General features: G+C 43.4%; 2 protein-coding genes across 2 annotated transcripts in view; one reads left to right on the top strand and one right to left on the bottom strand.

The window, feature by feature from the left end:
• Positions 1-14198, top strand: part of LOC139679616 (uncharacterized) — an 80938-nt gene extending 66740 nt beyond the window's left edge. Inside the window, exons 60-73 of the mRNA XM_071571526.1 lie at positions 1097-1261; positions 2124-2289; positions 3557-3741; positions 4324-4416; positions 4695-4899; positions 5810-5997; positions 6630-6727; positions 7053-7237; positions 8274-8476; positions 8866-9055; positions 9725-9834; positions 10276-10395; positions 10778-10917; positions 13214-14198. Of these exons, the coding sequence (XP_071427627.1) occupies positions 1097-1261; positions 2124-2289; positions 3557-3741; positions 4324-4416; positions 4695-4899; positions 5810-5997; positions 6630-6727; positions 7053-7237; positions 8274-8476; positions 8866-9055; positions 9725-9834; positions 10276-10395; positions 10778-10917; positions 13214-13229 (2064 nt within the window). The 3' untranslated portion in view covers positions 13230-14198. The remainder of the gene's footprint in view (positions 1-1096; positions 1262-2123; positions 2290-3556; positions 3742-4323; positions 4417-4694; positions 4900-5809; positions 5998-6629; positions 6728-7052; positions 7238-8273; positions 8477-8865; positions 9056-9724; positions 9835-10275; positions 10396-10777; positions 10918-13213) is intronic.
• A 1932-nt stretch (positions 14199-16130) lies between these two features.
• Positions 16131-17683, bottom strand: RMI2 (RecQ mediated genome instability 2). The gene is made up of 2 exons (XM_071571162.1): positions 17404-17683; positions 16131-16754 (listed from the first exon to the last, which is right to left on the bottom strand). Exons 1-2 carry the CDS (start codon positions 17657-17659, stop codon positions 16606-16608), a joined length of 405 nt encoding a protein of 134 aa, XP_071427263.1. The 5' UTR covers positions 17660-17683; the 3' UTR covers positions 16131-16605.
• Positions 17684-18541: the final 858 nt, after the last annotated feature.

Genomic DNA, 18541 nt, shown 5'->3' with positions numbered 1-18541 from the left:
ACTGGCTAAAACACATCCCAGTTTCCAGCAGGTCACACTCTGTTAGCAATGGGAAACATTAGTCAGGTTTTGATACCTGTGAAAACTTTTCCCAAGACTAAGGTGTGATAGAGCAGGTTTATAATGCAAAGAATGTGTGTATATGTCACTTCAAATTTATGTGTCTCTGTATTCTTTTGGATCCTCCTCTTCAAAGGCATCATGGTGTAAATGCAGCTGGAAATTAAGCACCACACATCTGCTCCCTCAATCCCACTCATTCCAGAGGAATGGGGAGGAGAATCAAAGTTAAAACTTGTAGGTTGAGATAACAGTTTAGTAATTGAAAACAAAGTAAAATACTATAATAATGGTAAATAATAATAATAATGATTATTATAATAAAAGGGAAAGAAAAAACCCAAGTGATGCACAATATAATTGCTCACCTCCTACTTGCTGATGCCAGAGTCCCCTTCTTAAACCCAGACTGGTCCCTGGCAGGTAACTACCCCAGTTTATATACAGGGCATGATGATCTGTGCTGTGGAATATCCCTTTGGTCAGTTCAGGTCACCTGTCCCAGCCGTGCTCCCTCGCATTCTTCTGTGCACCTCCTCACTGGCAGAGCATGAGACAAAAAAGAAAAAGAAAAAGATGTGATTTAACATAGTGATGGTTTGGGGTTTGGCTATCAACATTATTCTGAATCAAAAACACAGCACTGTACCAGCTACTGAAATTAACTCTATTCCAGTCATACCCACCTCATCTCCCATGTGCCCCCAACTTTATCAAAATCTCTAGCTAGACTTGGTGGGAAGTGTAGGAGCAATAAAAATGGACATGTTTTAACAAAATACAGTTTTCTTCCAGCTGTTCATCTGATCTTAGGCTGCAATCACCGAACATGCTTTGTTATACCACAGAAACGGAAGATGTAACAGTCAGACAGTGCTGTGAGGAGGGCAATGTGCTGGGTTCTGAAACTCCAAGTTTTGGTCATCTCTTCATTGCGTAATTCCATGAGAATGCTGCCATTGTACGATTTTTTACTACTCTCTGCAGAGCACATTTGTTTGGAAGCCTTAACACCTCTTTTTGTGTGCATACTTAGGTAATTGTTTTATCTGGAAAACACCAGCTCAACAAAGATAACATCATTTTGCAGTCAGAGGGCAGATTCCACCTCGGTGATCACGGGAGAGATGACGGGTTGATTGGAGTATCTATAAAGGATGAGAGCTCTGCTGATGTGAAGAACTATTCTATGGAAATTGAAGTGAGTTTTTATTTTATTTTAGTGGCACTGGGTTTTGGTTTTTAAAGGCCTGCTGCCATCTATCTCCCAAACGGATCAGGTGCAGCCAGTGAGTGTAGAACAGCAGGCAGCACAAGATCCTCCTGGTTTCCCTAGTTCTGTTTACAAAGGAGCAGTTACACAATGTCCGCGTGGTGTGGCCGAGAGAGAAAGGAAGGCACCAACATTAGTTATCTGCAAAGCTCAGCCACAAATATAGTAAGTGTATACCAAGCAGAGCATATCAGTTTTAAGAAGCTGTGTGTTTTTATAGCTCACCTTCAGCATGACTGGAATGTTTGGTGAGGCAGGTTTTTTTCACCTTATTAGAACAAAAGAGGGAAATAAAATACAACACTTACACAAGGCAGCATTTACCAGAAAAAAGAACGGGCCTTTAAAAAGGCACAGAAAAGCTCGTATGAGGCTCATCCTGAGACAAGTCTCTTCTTTTTCCTTTTCCCCTCTATTTTGCAGTTGCTTTTAACTTATGAAATAAATCTAGTGGACAAGCTGATGGTGGCAACTGCATGAGGCAGGAAAGTACCGTGTTCAGCACCATCCCAGCTCTTCATTAGCAGGACTGTGGGTTGTCAGGCTTTCATTGCTGCCATTAAAATTTTGCCCAGGAGCCTCATGCTGTCCACTCACTCGGCTCCTGAGCCAGGCATTCTGATGCTTGTGCCTCTCTCAGTGTAACTCCTGCATAGTGCCCAAGCATTGGGAAACAGTTCTCTCACCACTTACCATTCTATGGGAAGCACTAATACTTGAGAATCATGTCTGAACAATCATTAATTCTGTGTGATGTTTTTGAATAAATGTTTTTCCCTTACGGCTGCAGTTAAGAGCCTTTGAAGATATTTGGCTAGGCCTGACAGGAACTGCTACTTCCTCAGCTGTCCAGAGCCAAATCCTGGTGGAGGGGATTATTGATGAGAAAGAGAAAGTAAAAGTAGCTGCTTCAAAAGGAAAGGAGTGTATTCAGTACTACATGGGGTATCTGAAAGGTACGTACCTTGGCTGACAATGCTCATAGCCATATGATTTAGTTTCAGGTGATCCTGCAGGCAGCAGGGAGCTGGACTTGATCCTTATGGGACCCTTCCCACTGGGGCTATTCTGTGGTTCCCAGCTGTCCTTGCTGCGAAGGGGCAGGAAGAAAGGCCATGTCTCTATGCCAGGCTGGCTCAGTTCATGGGGATTCAAGTTAAGATCTTTCAGATAATGAAAAGCTGAAGCTTAAAACTTGTTACCCAAGGGTCAGTTTTGGAGATAGTTTTGTAGGATTACTAGCCAGGGAAGGGTTATAACAGGTAGTGATCAAGTAACTGTCTTAGAGTTGTGTGCCTTGTTGAAGATAACAATTAATTCCAAATTCAGTGAAGGAAAAGAGAAAGGCACCTCCAGATGTTCACTGTAGCCCGTGCTGAAGCAGCTGCCTGAATTGGGCTGTATAAACTGGGATGGGTGCAATCATTGGCTGCAGAGGATTCTCACAGCAGGCAGCTCGGACTGGCAACAGAGACAGAAGGCTCTTGGCTCAGGCTGTGCCTAACTTTTAGACGAGTAAATTTAGATGGAATGAGCCCTGCTGCAAGTGCTTCCTATTGGTGCTCATCCACCTTTCAACTGCATTTCGACTGGTGCAAACCAAGTAGATTTGGTGCTATGACAGTTGTCTCAAACTCGTGTTTCAGCTACGCACTTCCCTTTCCACGGTTCTGCAGGGAAATTTCTATCAGTCAGGTTCATGGCCTCACTTGTTAGTGCTTTGACGTATTTGAGATTAGGACCATTACCCTGTGAATCACTGAAGTCAGAAGTTTGTAGAAATGATTCACCTCAACTCATCCTACGTGCCTTTGCCAGCCGTCTCTGTTTATGCTCATTAGTGCTTGGGTAGAAGCGACTTAATGTGTGTGATGGGTGGACCTGAGAGGCTCATCAGCTTTGAAACATGAGGACAATGAAGACTAAAGTAGCGAAAAAGCCTGTAAATACTGTGACTGAGAGAACTATTTAGATTTACATTAATCCAGTGCTTCCTTTGCCAGTAGCAGATCTGTATTTTTAACTCATTCACAAGCCACACAGAAGGGAAAGATCAAACACTGACACTGATCTAATTTTCTCCTGTTTATCTCTTTTTTTCCCCCCACAAACACCTAACACACTCAGACATTGATTGATCACCTAAGTAATTAAAAGGTAGCTTTGAAACAATGTCTGTCAGTGTTGTTCCTGTAAATGAAGCCTCTCTTTTCATTCCCTAAGGGGATTTGGAGGAAGGACTGGAAGTCAGTGCTTGTTCTGACGGGCAGCAGATGGCTGCCATTAACACCTATCTCAGCATCAACGGGCAAAGGCAGGAAAACACGGGGCAAGTGACTCTAACAGCTGCTAATGGGAGCTTGAGTTTGCTGGCTCATGGATGCGGGGATCCAGTCCTTAAGGCTGAGGTGAGACCCTTGAGTGGCTTTTAACTCCAGTGAGATTTTCCCAGAATGTTGTTTAATTTTGTCTATTTGCTGGAGCACCTTCCACGTAGCATTGAGTTGTGAATTTTGGTGAGTCGCCAGGCAAAATTACATAACTTTTAAACTCACGTTAATGTTAATTTCACGTTGATATGAAAAGTTACCATGGTGAGAATGAAAAAGTTCAGCCATATCTAGAGGTAGAAAATACGGGACCCTCTCCTAAAGGGTGGATCTTAAAGGAGGGTAAGTGAATAAACAGAGAACTGCAGTAACTGCTCAGCATGTTGGTTACAGAATATAAGGTTAGAATTACTGATGTGCTTTTACTTCTAATGGGGTTTCACATACTCCCTGCTTGGAGGAGGCTCTTTGGATTTTCATCCTTAGCCTTCCTGTTCCCATGTCTATCCACTGAGTAACACCAAAGTCATTTCCCCTGAGAAATGGGAGGCCACTGTGGAAATTTGCTGGCATTTAAAATAGTACAAACCTGGAGTGATATGGAGCCAGCATAAGCAATTTTAAGTCACAAATTCAAAGTTTTTACTAATCCTCTCACAGTACAAGCTTAATGAAATTGGGAGTCTTTTGAAAGCCAAACTGATGGAGAAGATAAAGAAGTTTGATGGATACATGTGGAGATTCAGGAGCTCAGTAAGTATCTGTACATCATCTATGAAAACAACATGCAGTGTTCACAGAGTGTTAATTAAAAATCATTATCTTGCCTGCAGCTATTTTGTTTAGCTCAAACATTTAAATGCTTACTCCTGTGCTGACCTGTAGCTCAGACAAAAAGCCTGTTTCATGGTAGAGATCCTGTATCTCTGTACCAACATGGAGGAGTCAGAACTGCCTTACAGGAGAGTCAGAGCTTTGCTTGAGATCAGTGTGTATTTTGATACTGCTTGTTTTTTTGGGAACCACTGTAGGTGCAGCAATTTGGTTTCCTGTCTGAAGCAGCTGGTTGGCCTTCCATAGCCTTGCAAAGGGCAGCAGGACTCCTGCACGGTGTGGGCAGAGCTGTCGCCCAGGTGTGGAAGCAAAGTGGAATTGGGCAGATCCTGAAGAGCAAGGTCCCACTTTACCTGGAGAAAGTTCAAGGCATTGTCCAGCAAATACAGAATGAATTGCAAAGTAAGCAAAACTGTGCAAAGCAAGGAGAATAAGGACAGTGTCAGTGCAGGCCAAACCAAACTTTACTATAAACTACAAAACACGCTGAACAGCATAAAGGTTTCTATTTTGATCAGCAAAAAGTGCTGACCTTGGCTCTTAGTATACAGAGTGGGAGCCTTGATGCAATAAGCTCTAAGTAAGCTCTCTGTGAGCACCTTTGTAATGAAATCAGTGATGAGACATCCTCTTGGTCCCAGGAGGCTGGGTTCAATCCTCTGAAGCTGGAGGATTTCTGCTAACAGTTCCCTGGCAAGCGTTTCCTCCCAAAGGGCTGTTCACATCAATTCTTGAGTTTGAAGTCTTGTACTAATCGGATTTCACTTGATCTGTTTTTTTCCAAGCCTATCCAGCAGCCTCTAATTCACTGTTCAGCTGGACTGTGGCCCATCCTGAAACCTTTAAGAAATGTGGTCAGCTGTATTTAGCTGTGAGAACCTTCAGTTCTCACCAGAGTAAAACCTCACCTTGGACCACTCACCTCGAGGCTCTTCCGCCTCAAAAGCTGGATTTAGTTGATATACCACGTTTGAAATCAGCTCTGACCAACCTGTCCTAAGCAGGTGCAGTTGGTGCAGCACAGTTCTGATGGTGGCATATTGCAAAGCACTCCTCACATGTCTTTTGGACAGCAGTGATGTATTTATAAGGGGTTTAAGGTTAGAACTAAATGCTTCTCTGTTTTTCCTAGCCCTGTGTCCGCACACAGAGCTGTGGAATGTGCCCAAACTGCCACGAAAACAAAGCTGTCTCTTCCTGTTTTCTGTGTTCCCTTCACTTATGCTGAAAGCTGTGGGGAAACAAGCACACAAACAAACAGCCTCTTTTACCACACCAGCTAAGGTTTGTTTCATTCGTGTGTTTGCTTCAGAGCCATGGGCAACTTTGAAGGATGCCTATTATGATGTAACCTTGAAGCCACTGGATGAAGTCTGGAAAGAGAAGACAGAAGAGTACTTGAAGAAAATCCAGGCTTTTTTACCCAATATTGTAAAAGATGCATGGCTAATGGAACCAATCCAGCTGGCACTAAAGGCTGTGAAAGCAGGCTTGGATATGGTTGGTATCACTCAGTTCTCCACTTTTAATGGTTTGTAAGACAAGGACCACAAATTTAAATCTCAGCTTTCGACTATAGGTACATAAAAATAATTAACTTTTTTTGTTTATAGAAATAGTGCAGTTATCTCTCCACATACCAGTCTTGTGCACAGCTAATTTACTGTTCTTGCAATATTTGTCTTGGTTTGAAAGCTGTAGCTTTCCAGCTGGAGGAGAGGGTGTTTCACTAGTTCTGGTTGAAAACATGGTGCAGCAGTTATGAGTCAATCAGGTAGCTTTTTTTTTTTCTTCCATAGAGGACTAATTGTGATTCCAGCAAACAATGTACAGATTTGGGGTCTTCTAGTTGAAATAAAGAGCATAAAATATATCATGATGCCAATTTATATTAACAAAGACACTGATCCTTTGCAAGCTAGTGAAGCACATTAACTCAGTGAAGGATTGGTGTACTTTCAGTAATGTTATTTGGGAAGAATATTTGTTTTTCTATCAGGGAAGTGACAAATGCAGGAGAGACTGAAGTGCTATTTCACTGACTGTTGATTTAAAACTCTTGGCAGTACTGACCCTGCCCTGAAGCTGTACTGAGGTTTGTTTTGTGATCTCCTTTTTTGACTTTCCAACAGACTACCCAGCAGATGCTCAGGTGGGCAGAGGCCTCATTTTCCAGAGCTGTGAGCAAGATCTGGAAACCCTCACTCAACCTGTACAGTTTTTCAGCCAGGTAACTGGTGTTTTTGCAGGTTCCCTGCTGCTGGGTGGTGTTGTGAATGTTCCTGTCAGTCTGCAGGCTGAGGGTTCTGCACAGCCACCCTCCTTGCTTTGGGCACTAGACATCACACCCAAATGTTGGCTGCCAGGCCAAAAGCAGCTGCTGGGCAGCAAATAGAACTGATAATTCAGCTTATATGGCCTTGGGCAGTGTAGAGCTGTTTTAACCAGATGACAGTTCTTATGAATATTTCACTTCCACCTTTCTAATAATACAGCAGCAGCTTGTCCTCAGTTCAGCAGATAAGGGCTTGTGCTGTTGTGTTTCTATTCCACAGGAACTGTTCCGTGGCAGTGAAGCTGCCAGTACTGCCTAGAGCAGCCCACTCCCTGCAGCTGGCACATGTCCCTACTTACCTCATTGGAGAGACACTGGTGAGGCCTCTGCAAGACCTGTACAAAATCAACATCCTCGCAGAGTATTACAGATTCAAACGGAGGATGCTGGAGAGTCCCTTTGAATGTAAGACCTTCAAAGTGCTGCTTTGTTTTGTAACTGAGTCTATTTCCACTCAGTTCTGTATTTTAAAAATCATATTTGGAGTAGTACTTTACTATGAATGGTTGCTAATTAATAACTTTCCTATGAACTTAAATAGATGTCATTCTTGTAAGACAGTAATGATATGTATAAGATCAACACTTTGGACAAAGCTGACATGCAGGAACAGTCCTCTACTTAATATTTATGCAAATTTTCCAACTCTTCACACTTCATTCCCTGGAAACTAGAAAGCAGCAGGTGCTATTTATCTGTCTTACCCATATGCTCTTGTGAGTTGATTCTGTGGTTCAATGCCAGTCACACCCGGGGCTGTGTCCTGGCACAGAGGCTTTGAAACTGGTAATCTCTGACTCTATGATGAAAAAGCTCTGCCCTACCCAAACTTCAGGGACAATGTTGCCTTTAAAAGCATTGCTAAATGCTAAAATATTGCATTAACAGTCCCAACTCTCCCTTAGAGAGAATGGCTTTTCCAGAAAGAGCCATTTTTAACCATTTCCCCCCAGAAGACTAACAGGCAGTTAGTGGCCAAATAATCTAAGTGATGTACCAGCAGTGATTGCTGGACTGCAGCTCTGTTTGATGCTCTGGTTTGGAAGGGCAGTTTTTGGAACCAATTAATAGTCTTGCTTCTTTCTGCATAAGAATGTTTGATGTGTAGGGTATGTGTGTGTGTTTACAAAGAGCAAGTTTACAAGTAGCATTCCAATAAATCAAGGGGAGCTTTGAGTCCAAATTCACATTTCTCAAAGTTTAAGACACCCAGCTATATCTGTAATGAAAAAGAAATCATTACATTGCCTAATTTCTGGAAAAAGTTTTGTTGTAGAGTAGCTGCAGGGTAACTAACTAAAATGTAAATGTAGTAATGTCACTTTAATAATAACTTGAGAAAATATTTTAAGAGTATGCCAGCCAGCAGCTGTGTGTGCTGCAGGATGCACAGCACTTTGCTCTGTGGAAAACTCACTGATGTTTCTTCTGAAATCCCTAGATCATGCTCTGTTGGTGGGGACCAAACATCTTGTGACTTTTGATGGAAAAATGTATGATCTGGCATCAAAGTGCAGTGTCCTTCTTGCCAAGGATTTTGTTCACAATGCTTTCACTGTGATACTAAATGAGGAAATCAGTAACTCAAGATCACTGTATGTGGAGATGAACCAGACTGTGATCAGTATCCACCCCAGACTGAAGGTAGGAGGAGCAAGTCAAACATTTTTCATTTTCAGAACATAAATCAGACCAGCTCTCAGATTTAAAGTAACCACTTCTTAATCAAAAAATACCTCTCCAAAACAAAGCCAGTTTAACTCCAGTGCTGCCTCTTTGCTCTCTGCACACTAAAGGAAATTTTCAGCTTTTCTCTGACATGTTCTCAGTGAACAGCAGTGTTAGAGAAGTCTGGAGATCAAAGTGGGCCTGGAGCCCTGGGGTACCTGGGAGGCTTTGTGCCTGCTCTTTTGGAAGTTTGACACAACTCCCTTCTTATTCCCTAACTCTGGGCTAAGTTGCCCCTCTCGAGCTTGCCTGTTATTGAACTTTAACCATGACAGATTTGAAATTGCATTTTCATTTTAAAACAGATCTCCAAGATGTATAACTTCTCCTTTACGGAAGGGCACTGCCAAGTACTGGATAAATCATTTGAAATGAATACCACTAATTCAAGGAGAGAAACCAACAAAATAGAAATATCTAATCAGAAAGGAGTTTCTCTATCTTGTGACTTTCAGTATGATCTCTGTACTCTCACTCTGGCTGGGTGGCACCACGGTGAGTATCAAACATACAGCTTTTGTCAACTGTTAGCCATTTTTCTCTCTCTAAATTATTACCATTTGTAGTACCAGCATCCGGGTTGTCTTCCACTTGTTTTTCCCCTCTTCATTTATACACACCCTGGAAATGGCCCTAGGCAATCCCATTAATTGCCAAATACAGCATGGATTGTTCCAGGAAGAACAGTGAATGGTTATGGGTTACTGTTGATTCAATGCAATAAATCAGACAGAAATCAGGGGCAGATGTAATGCAGTCAGCCCAATCCCAAACCCTGGTGGAGAATCACTGCTTTAGAGCAGGCTTGGCTTGTCAAACCTGCAAGACAACTACGGAGGGAGGCCTAAAACCGGGGGTTTGGTATACTTGGAATGCATTCCTGTCCAGGTGCCCCACACTGTTCTCACACTCACACTCCTAATTGCAGCAGAGAATGGATCTGATGCCTTGATGTGGTGTGGAGAAACACATGACCAGCTAAGGCAGGAGATGGCAATGCAGGCTGGGAAAAATCCAGAATGGCTACCTAGGCATACTTTCTCTTTTCTACATCAGAGCTGAGCACTGCTGCGCAGAATAATTGGAGCCCAGAGAGAGCTCCTGTAATTTTCTTGCATCTGCTCCTTACAACCACTATTTTACTCCATTTCAATTTCATCACAGGTATCTCAGCTGGGCTTTTTGGCACCAATGACAATGAAGCTGGAAATGAATGGATGCTTCCTAATGGTTCCTCCACTGAGAATATGCAGGAGTTCACGCAGAGCTGGCAGGTAACGAGCTCGAGGGCTTCTCTGTGCAGGCACCAAAGGGCACCATCGACACACTGGCTTAGATGAGCTACAGCTCAATAGTGAGAACAGCACCACACTGCACTGCATTTGTTTTCCCATGTCTAACCAGGGAAAAGCATAACTTTGACCTGCCTGATCTACATAATAAAAAAAGAGAAGAAGCCAACTACCTGCTGTGTCAGCAGCTACACATCCAAACCCCTCAGTGAATAACAGAATCAATAGAAAAAAGGAAACAATGTCTAAGCTGTAATATTAGAGTGCAAGTTACCTCTCAGTATTACTAACAGTAAACAGAGCAGTGTTCTGAGCTGCCCATATGCTCCTTTAACCGGCTCACACTGGAAAGCTGAAGAATTCATCCTACTCTGATGTATTAAAAGACAAAGCCCCCCAACTCCAGTAATTCTGCTTTCTCAGGTGAACAAGTGCAGTCTTGCACAGAAGAGAGAGAAGCCATGTCCAATTACAGCCAAGCAAAGCATCTGCAAAGTGTTTTTTGAAGAACCACATTCACTTCTTAGGAACTGCTTCAAAGTTGTAAGTAGAACTTCAGCCACAAAGGAATGTCTGAACTACCCAAGTGTCAAAAGGAGGACACATAACCCTTGCAAGCATATAGAAGTTTAGTTGCAGATAACTTTAGAAATAACCAGAACAGCAACCCAGACAGAAAAAAAAGGCTATTACCACCATAAATATAAATTGAGGTCCTTGACATCTACAGAGGAGTGGCATGACTGCACCACTCTTGAGGATACAGGTTTAGAATTTGGAAATAGAAACAACCCCCTCACTGTTAGGAAGGGAATAAAGGTTTATGAATGGTCCTAAGCAGGCAGGGGGGAGGGGGACCCAAATGAAACCTTGGGGTTTACCTGCAGGTGCCCCCTGCTCCCCTGAGCACTGCCTTTGTGTTCAGGTGGACCCCAAGCCATTCTACACCATGTGCACACAGGACACGTGCACCTCCCCGGCCCTGGGGGCTGCCTGCAGCCTGGCAGCAGCTTTTGTTCATCTCTGCAACCGCAACTTCGTCCCTGTGCAAATCCCTCCACAGTGGTAAGTTTCATTCTTTTCCCCCTGGAATATTCTATGTTGCTCTAGCACTTACATGTCTGTAATTCAAGAATGCACAAGAATAAAACCAATGAATCCCACTTTGGGCATGAGCAAAAACGAGGCTCTTCCTAGAAATACTCTTCTTGCTCCTTGGCTGCTGCATTGCACATAGGACAGTTACTGCTCTAAAAGTGACTGGAGCCACCTGTTCCGCTACCTGGAGCTGCATTACTTGGGAATTGCACAATTCTAAAGAGAATTCTTACGTAAAGCAAGAACACCTGTTTAAATCCAGAGCCCCAAAAGAATAATTGTTAATAAAATTTAGTCCCCTCTTACTTTCCTTGCACCGCTCAGCTGTACTGTGGCCATTTTCCAGTCCAACAGAGCCACTGTGCAGCCCAGGTACCTGAGAGCAGACTGTGCTGCAGAGCTGCCAGCACTGCTGAGGGATGAGAGCAGCTGGTTATTTCAGCATCTTCTGTGTCATGTATAGTCACTAATTTGCACTACACATCTTCTCTAAAGATTTTTTTAGTATACTGGCTCCACTGGATATTCTTTAAACTACAATGCTGACTACAAATTGCTGTAGAAATAATGATACATAATTAATGGTAACTTGTACTACTTGAGTAACATTGATTATATATCACATATTGCTGTCTTTAAGGATAGCCCAGAACATCCCCAAATCTTAATTTGTTCATTTGAATTGTTATTCTTTGAAAGAATAGAAAGTCTTCTCGCAAACTTGCTACATGCTTGTACTTTTTCATTGAATGAGAACTTTAAAGGAAGCACACAAATTATTGATACTCTTGCCCAAGTAAGAACTTCAGCTGTAATTTTATTTTTACAAGACTGCAATGGAAACATTTACACTACAGAATTATGACAGAATTATGCAGAAGAGCCAATTATGCTTTTGCATGAAACGAAGCACTTGGGTTTATACTCCTTTTATGCTCCATGCTTTGCTAGGGGTTAGTAATGAGAAAAGAGGGTGGGGTTCTTAATATATTTAATGAAACATTGTTCATTTGCATTTTTAAGCTCACTACTACCTCGAAAGATTGATTTGGTGACTACAAACAGATTTCTGTCATGTTTTTTAAAAAAATTCAGGTATTTGCTCATTTCTTACCCACTAAAGTAGGGAGGAGCATTTGTAGGTGGTTTTGTTGGCCATAAAATAAAAACCTAGAAAAAGAACACTCAGCTCTATCCGTTAAGTACATCCCATCTCACCCCACTGCCACACACAGCAGTAACACCCTGTGTCATTACCTGCCTGAGGTGGTCAGTTCATTCAGTTAGTAAGTAGTAAGTGATCATGAAATTTCTCAGTGGTATCTTTTAGGCAGTGAGTGGCTTTAGCTCCAATTGTATATAAACTCTACAACATACGAATATGAAATACAAATTTTGTTAAATCAGAGTCTGAATATTCAGTTGAAAACAATTTTAGACTGGCTTAGTAGTCAAATGACTGAAGTCAGCTAATGCTACTGGTTTACATTATCCCATTTCTGAGGAAAGGGATTGGAATGAAGGTGGATCACAAGCTCAGTGAACAATAATAACATGCTATTAAAGCATGCTCTTAAACAAACAAAGTACATTGGGGAGGTATGCATGGATAAACACAGTGAAGACAAGAAATAATTATTCTCTATTCGTTTATGTATCCAGTTTTGGACATCACGTTTTACTGAAATTGTGAATCGACAGCAGTCCTGGGGCAAAAACCAAAGGGCTGAGGGAGGACATGAGTTGTCCCTAAACATGTAAACACACTAGAGAAGGAAGTGTAACAGACCAAACTGCAGTACAGGAGAATTGGGTTTGACAGTGAAGAGCCTGTTATGACCAGTCCAGTCACGCACAGTCACTGATAGCCAGCCATGGTCATGAGAACAAACCAGAAAGTTTGTCAGCAGTAACCACCTCTGCACCACTTCCTAGCAATTCATTCTTGTCAAGGATCTTCCATGGAATAGCTGAATGAGCCAGGGCCCATGAACTTTAGAAATAATGCTGCCCTTTTCCTCCTAAATGTGAATTTATCAAGCTTGAAAGAATCCCACATCTCTATTTCAGTCTAGTGTATCCAAGATAAAACTGTATTTAAAATGCTGGAGTACTTTTCACACAGCTTTTTGATGTCATAAATATATTTGATGCTATTTTCCCCTTCATAGATTTCTTGTAATTCAGTGTGGCAACAGGTTGCATTACATGTCACTTTTACTTACTCACCACTTACCTTGACTTCATCTCTTCTTCCTTTCAGCTCAAGCCAGTTCTGAATGGCAGGTACCAGCCCTGAAGATGGAAGAACTCTTTCAGCACCCAGAACAGAACACTTAGTTTAGGTAGACAACTGGAGGCAGGAGTAGGAAGAACAATAGAAGTACAAATGCATTGGTGTTAGACAATGAGTATAATGAAGCATATGTAGTATAAAAGGAAAGCTTTCTACCCAGAACCCCTGAGGGCAAGAGGAATTATTTCAGTATACTGACAAGAAACTATTCTCAACTAAAAGAAATTGAACAGAATAGTATCAGTTACTTTAAAAGAATTCTCCCACTCAGTGGCAAAATTGCCTCTTCACAAGCCTTGAACTATATACGAATATATTTAAAAGCTGACAAAAGGTCTCTTCCAGCTCAGATTAGTGCAAGTGGAATACTTTGTGAAAGCAGCATTATCAGCCTTGAGTCAGCAAAGATGCTGAGTTCTCTTTCTCCAGAAATGAAACTCTGGTGCTCAGCAGTTCTGGACAATCTTTTTCATTGTTGTTGTTTTTCTTTCCAGGGAAGGGCTCCAACACACAGAAGGACCACAATAGATAAATAATTGAAAGCATTTAATCATGTTCTCATTTTTATGCTACTTGATTTTTCCCCTATTAAGGAGTACACTGTTAAATGAGACATCCTTCTTGGTATCTGTGCACCAGTTTCACATTCTCTATTTGTGTCTTTAGAACCTTTTCTCAGAAATCAGTTGATGTGTTGGGAAAAGCTGACTGATAACTATGCTACCTATACAGTAGCCTTAAGGTGTTACAGCTACTGTTGTGTGGAAGTGTCTCATCTGTTAAATCACTTCCTGTATTACAGATCTATTGATTAAAGAAATGCATTACCTTTCTCCACACAGTACCTGGAATGCAGCTGCTCCTCAGCAAAAGGTAACACGGCAAAATCCTTCCAGTGTCTTTGCATAAGATGTGAACATTGAAGTAATAGTGTCCTGAACTATGAGATAATGCTAATAAACATTTGACTTCCTTATTTTTATGCTGGAGTACATTTTTATTGATTATTCATAAGAATATGAAGTTGCACTGCTCTACAGTGCTGGAACTGGCTGGGTTTGAATGGCTCACAGACAAACCCAGCACTTGGCCTCTGTTACCTCATGTCTGCTGTTTCTGGCTCTGCTCCCTCCCTGAACACTTAACTTTTAATTTGATACAAATTCTAAGTAAAACATGACCCCCACACTAGTCAGGAAAAAATCCTGCAGTTGCTTGGATTCCCACACACATCAGATGGTGCTGTATAAAACACGTAGAAATCAAGTCTTCCTCTGTAGTAATTTTCCAACTTACACCCTTCCAGAGGTGTTCTGTAACAAAGCCAAAATTGTATGAAGTATTTCTGGAAGTTTAAGAATATTGTACCAGTTAGTGATTAAAAAAACCGCATCATCTTCTCCCCCGCCACTGAATGTCATTTCCCTCCCCAGCTAAGCACCCCAAACGCCTTTGAAAAAATCCTGAGATGACAGTTGCAAGAACAAAGTAAAATGTCAGCAAGTAGAGGAAAAGATTCAGAAAAGCTCAGTCAGCAATAAACAGCAGTTTAACTCAACCAACTACAGACTGCAATGCTGAGGTGGACGCAGACACCAGGTCTCCTAAAACATGCGTGTAACTTATCACTGGTGATAAAGAAGCCGTATCACCACCAATAAACATTTCAAACTACAGCCACTGCCCCAGCATGTTGCTCCTATCTCTGAGCTGTTCCCAGGCTATGTCTTTCATGTCTAGATCTCATCCAGCCCTATGTAAACACAGTCCAATCCTACATCAATACAACTCTTCAGACGCATTCGGTAAATATGCATCACTGCCAGATGGAAAGGCACTTCTAATTCTGCTGTAAATTCACTGACACTAGGAGGGATCAGCAGGTTTAATTGTTCATTTCCAGGGTTTTACTGCCTAGTTAGAAAGCATGGCAACGTGAACATATTTGGAACATGTTTCAGATTCTGGCATAAGAAGCATTCAGATGGAAGGTATCATCAGATAAGAACAGTTGCCAGCCAACTGTGCAGGCCACATGGATAATTTCTGAAAGGCTACAGGATTCCACAAGCAAATTTTTTTTCCAGAATTAAAACCAATAAATAAACTCAAGACTATCAAAATTCTGTCTATTTTGGCATTTCATCAGCAGAACACAGGATTTCCATTATCCAGCTGTCTCTGGTGGGGTCTCGTTAGGAATACCAAACTCAAGGCTGGAGTTGCACTCTGAAATCCAATCCTTTATCTGCAAAGACCTCAGTTCTTTAAAGGACACTTTAATTTCCACACACCTTGAAAACATAACCCCACAATTTAAAAACTTACTTGTCACCACTGTCTTAAATCTAGAATCAAGACTAGTTCTAGTTCAGAGATTACCTTCCCTTCCTACATGCATTCCCAATTAACATAACTCTTACTGCTGGACAACATAGTCCCAAGCCACAAAGCAATTCTACACGGCTCACGCAGTACATTCGTCAGACCCCAAGCTCTCTTTAGACAAGTGGGGAACTAAATAGTAGTAACACTTCTGCTTTTTAAGGGTTTTTTGATTTGATTTCATACTTTTGTTCTCTCCCACAGAAGAAGAAAAGATAAAATATATGTTGAAATTATTTAAACAGCTAAAAATAGCATACATTGGAACAAGAAAGGAAAAGAGAAAAACGCACTGAGGGGCAGAAAGCTTGTTTTGTGACGTGGTAGAAGTATTTGCATGTCAAGCCTGGAGAACCCATTCCAAGGAATCCTGCCTCACGTCTTTTCAGTTCATTTCACTTCACTGAAACACAGGGGTCGTTACCGTAGCACTTTCAGCATGTCAGAAACTAGAGAGGTATTTAAATGAGAGACTGCTTTACAGTTACCCAGAGTCATCTGTTTTACAACCGGAGTTTACTGACATGGTCATTCTTGAAACAGAAAATACAGGCAAAGATGTAACTTCCAAACGCAACCTAAGTAGACTGAAACACATTTTGCCTTCATTCCAGGTATTGAGTTCACCCTGGTAACGAGTTTCGTGGAGCCCTCGCTGCCAGAACACCCACTCTGCTGCAGGAACAACTCCCTCAGCACTCACTCCCAGAAACAGCAACTAATAGAGACAGAAACATGGAACATTCTTACTCAAACCATCAAAAAGGTGTTGTTCAAATCTGTTGGTGTAAAAGAAGACGGTGGAAGACATTGTGATTATTAACAGATGAGCACTGATCCCCACATTGACTCCCTACTTCTCACTTTGGTTTACTCCAAGAGTAACTGGTGGTTGGTTGAAACCACATAGACTAGTCCGATGTTCTGCACCAAGAAAGTACATTTCTAGTTATTTAAGGCAGAAGAAACAGTAACTAGGGGATGATTCTCTGCAAATCCTCCACTTCAAGGCTCCACATATCCTTATGCACGGGGTTTTCAGAGAGATCTGTCATCTTTATTGCTCGAAGAACAGGCTCAGGACTGCAGGACTGCACCACACCCATCACCATTACATACTTCCCTAGAAAACAAGCAAGCATAAAATGTAATTAACCTCTGCATTTTTTTTAATTCAAAAAGAACAAGTACACAGTGTGAATTAAAGCTACCAATACTTGTAAGGAGACCCAAGGCACAAAGGTTGCTAGACTGAATTTCAGGGGGAAAAAAAGGCTTCATTATCTGTACAGCCAGTTTTAGAGATTTGTCTAGATTTTCACACATAGGGCAAGACCCAAACAATTTGTCCTTCTACTGCGTAAGTGGGTGGAGGACAACTGAAAACGCTGAAAATTTAAGCAGTGCGCCTATTCTGTGCCTCAACTTCTGCAGCGCTGCAGTCCAACATTTCTCTAGCTGAACTGAAAGGAAAAAGATGAATAAAAAAAAATGTAAGACCCCTCTATTCTTGTTCCTGCACTGCTGCGTCGGGAGCGACCCCTCCCTCGGGACAGGCTGGGCCGGGCCAGGCCGCGTGAGCTCCTCCGGGCCAGGCTATGGGAGCTCGGCAGGGCCGGGCCGGGCCGAGCTGTGATGGGAGCCCCTCTGGGCCGGGCTGTGATGGCAGCTCCTCCGGGCCAAACCGTGCAGGGGCCGGGCCGGGCTATGGGAGCTCGGCAGGGCCGGGCCGGGCCGGGCCGGGCCGTCCCTCCCCGGCCCCGCCGCGGTACCTGCGCTGAGGCACGGCCGGCCCTGCGGCACCCGCTCCACGCCCAGCACGGTGAAGGCTCCGCTGCCGTCCTGCAGCCGGGCCGAGCCGCCGCGGGCGCCGCTCCGCACCTCCAGCACGGTGCCCTGCATCCACACCGCCTGCAGGCGCAGCGGCGCCCGGCCCGGCCGGCACAGCTCCCAGGGGCCGCCCGCGCCCCGCTCCGCCCGCCGCAGCTGCGCCGCCAGCACCTTCACCGGCGGGCCCGGGCCCGCCATGGCGGAGCGCGGCAGGGAGGGAGGGAGGGAAGAGCAGGGCCCGCCCCGCCCCGCCCCGCCCCGGCAGCGCCGCAGGGCCGGCCCGAGGGCTGCGCTGGGGACCTGCTGTGCTGTAAGGGCTGTGCTATAAGGGCGTGGGAAGCACCGCCCTTATCGGCTGTGCTGGTGCTGATCGCCGACAGGTGACCCCCCGGGGGTTGTCACCTGACCCACCGCGGCCCCCACACACACCTGGAGCAGCCCCAGGGCTGGGCCTTTCTGTGCCCCCCCGTTCAGGGCAGGGTGGGCTCCTGCACGTGCAAACGAGTGTGACAATGGGGTTTGAGCAGAAGGTGCTGCTCCCTGGGACCTCCCGAGCCCCGCCCTGAGGCTGAGCAACAAATGCCACCCGACATTCACTGCCGAGTTCCTGCAGCTCCTCTGGGCCCACCAGAAAACAGCGAAATGCCCGGGCTGATTTTCCCAGGATGCATTCAGGACATCTTTCTGTTGTATACTTATATCCCACTTATGCAGAAATCCGGAGCATAAATGCGCTGAAAGTGGGGGCAGTTTTACGATGGGACACTTTAATTCCAAGGCCTCTAAGAATTTATTTGCTGCCTGTTTATATTACAGACAGGCTAACTGGCTTTGCTGCAGTCTGAAATCCTTCAAATGTTATGGTTTCTTTTGGGTGGGTGGGTTGACGTTTCCTTTAGAAAATAAGCCAAGAAATAAACTAATGGAAAAACAGGAGGATGGAACAAAGAAAACAATTGGGAAAACCAAGGGGATGGATGAACCAATTTCACAAGTCCTGTTACCAACAAAAGTGCAGAATGGGTAAAAATGCACAGAGAACTGACTGCCCTGCAATCACTGTGCTTTAAAAGACTATTT

Source organism: Pithys albifrons, chromosome 16 (assembly GCF_047495875.1).
Source record: "Pithys albifrons albifrons isolate INPA30051 chromosome 16, PitAlb_v1, whole genome shotgun sequence".
Classification (NCBI taxonomy): domain Eukaryota; kingdom Metazoa; phylum Chordata; class Aves; order Passeriformes; family Thamnophilidae; genus Pithys; species Pithys albifrons.
This window is presented reverse-complemented; position numbering and strand designations above follow the sequence as displayed.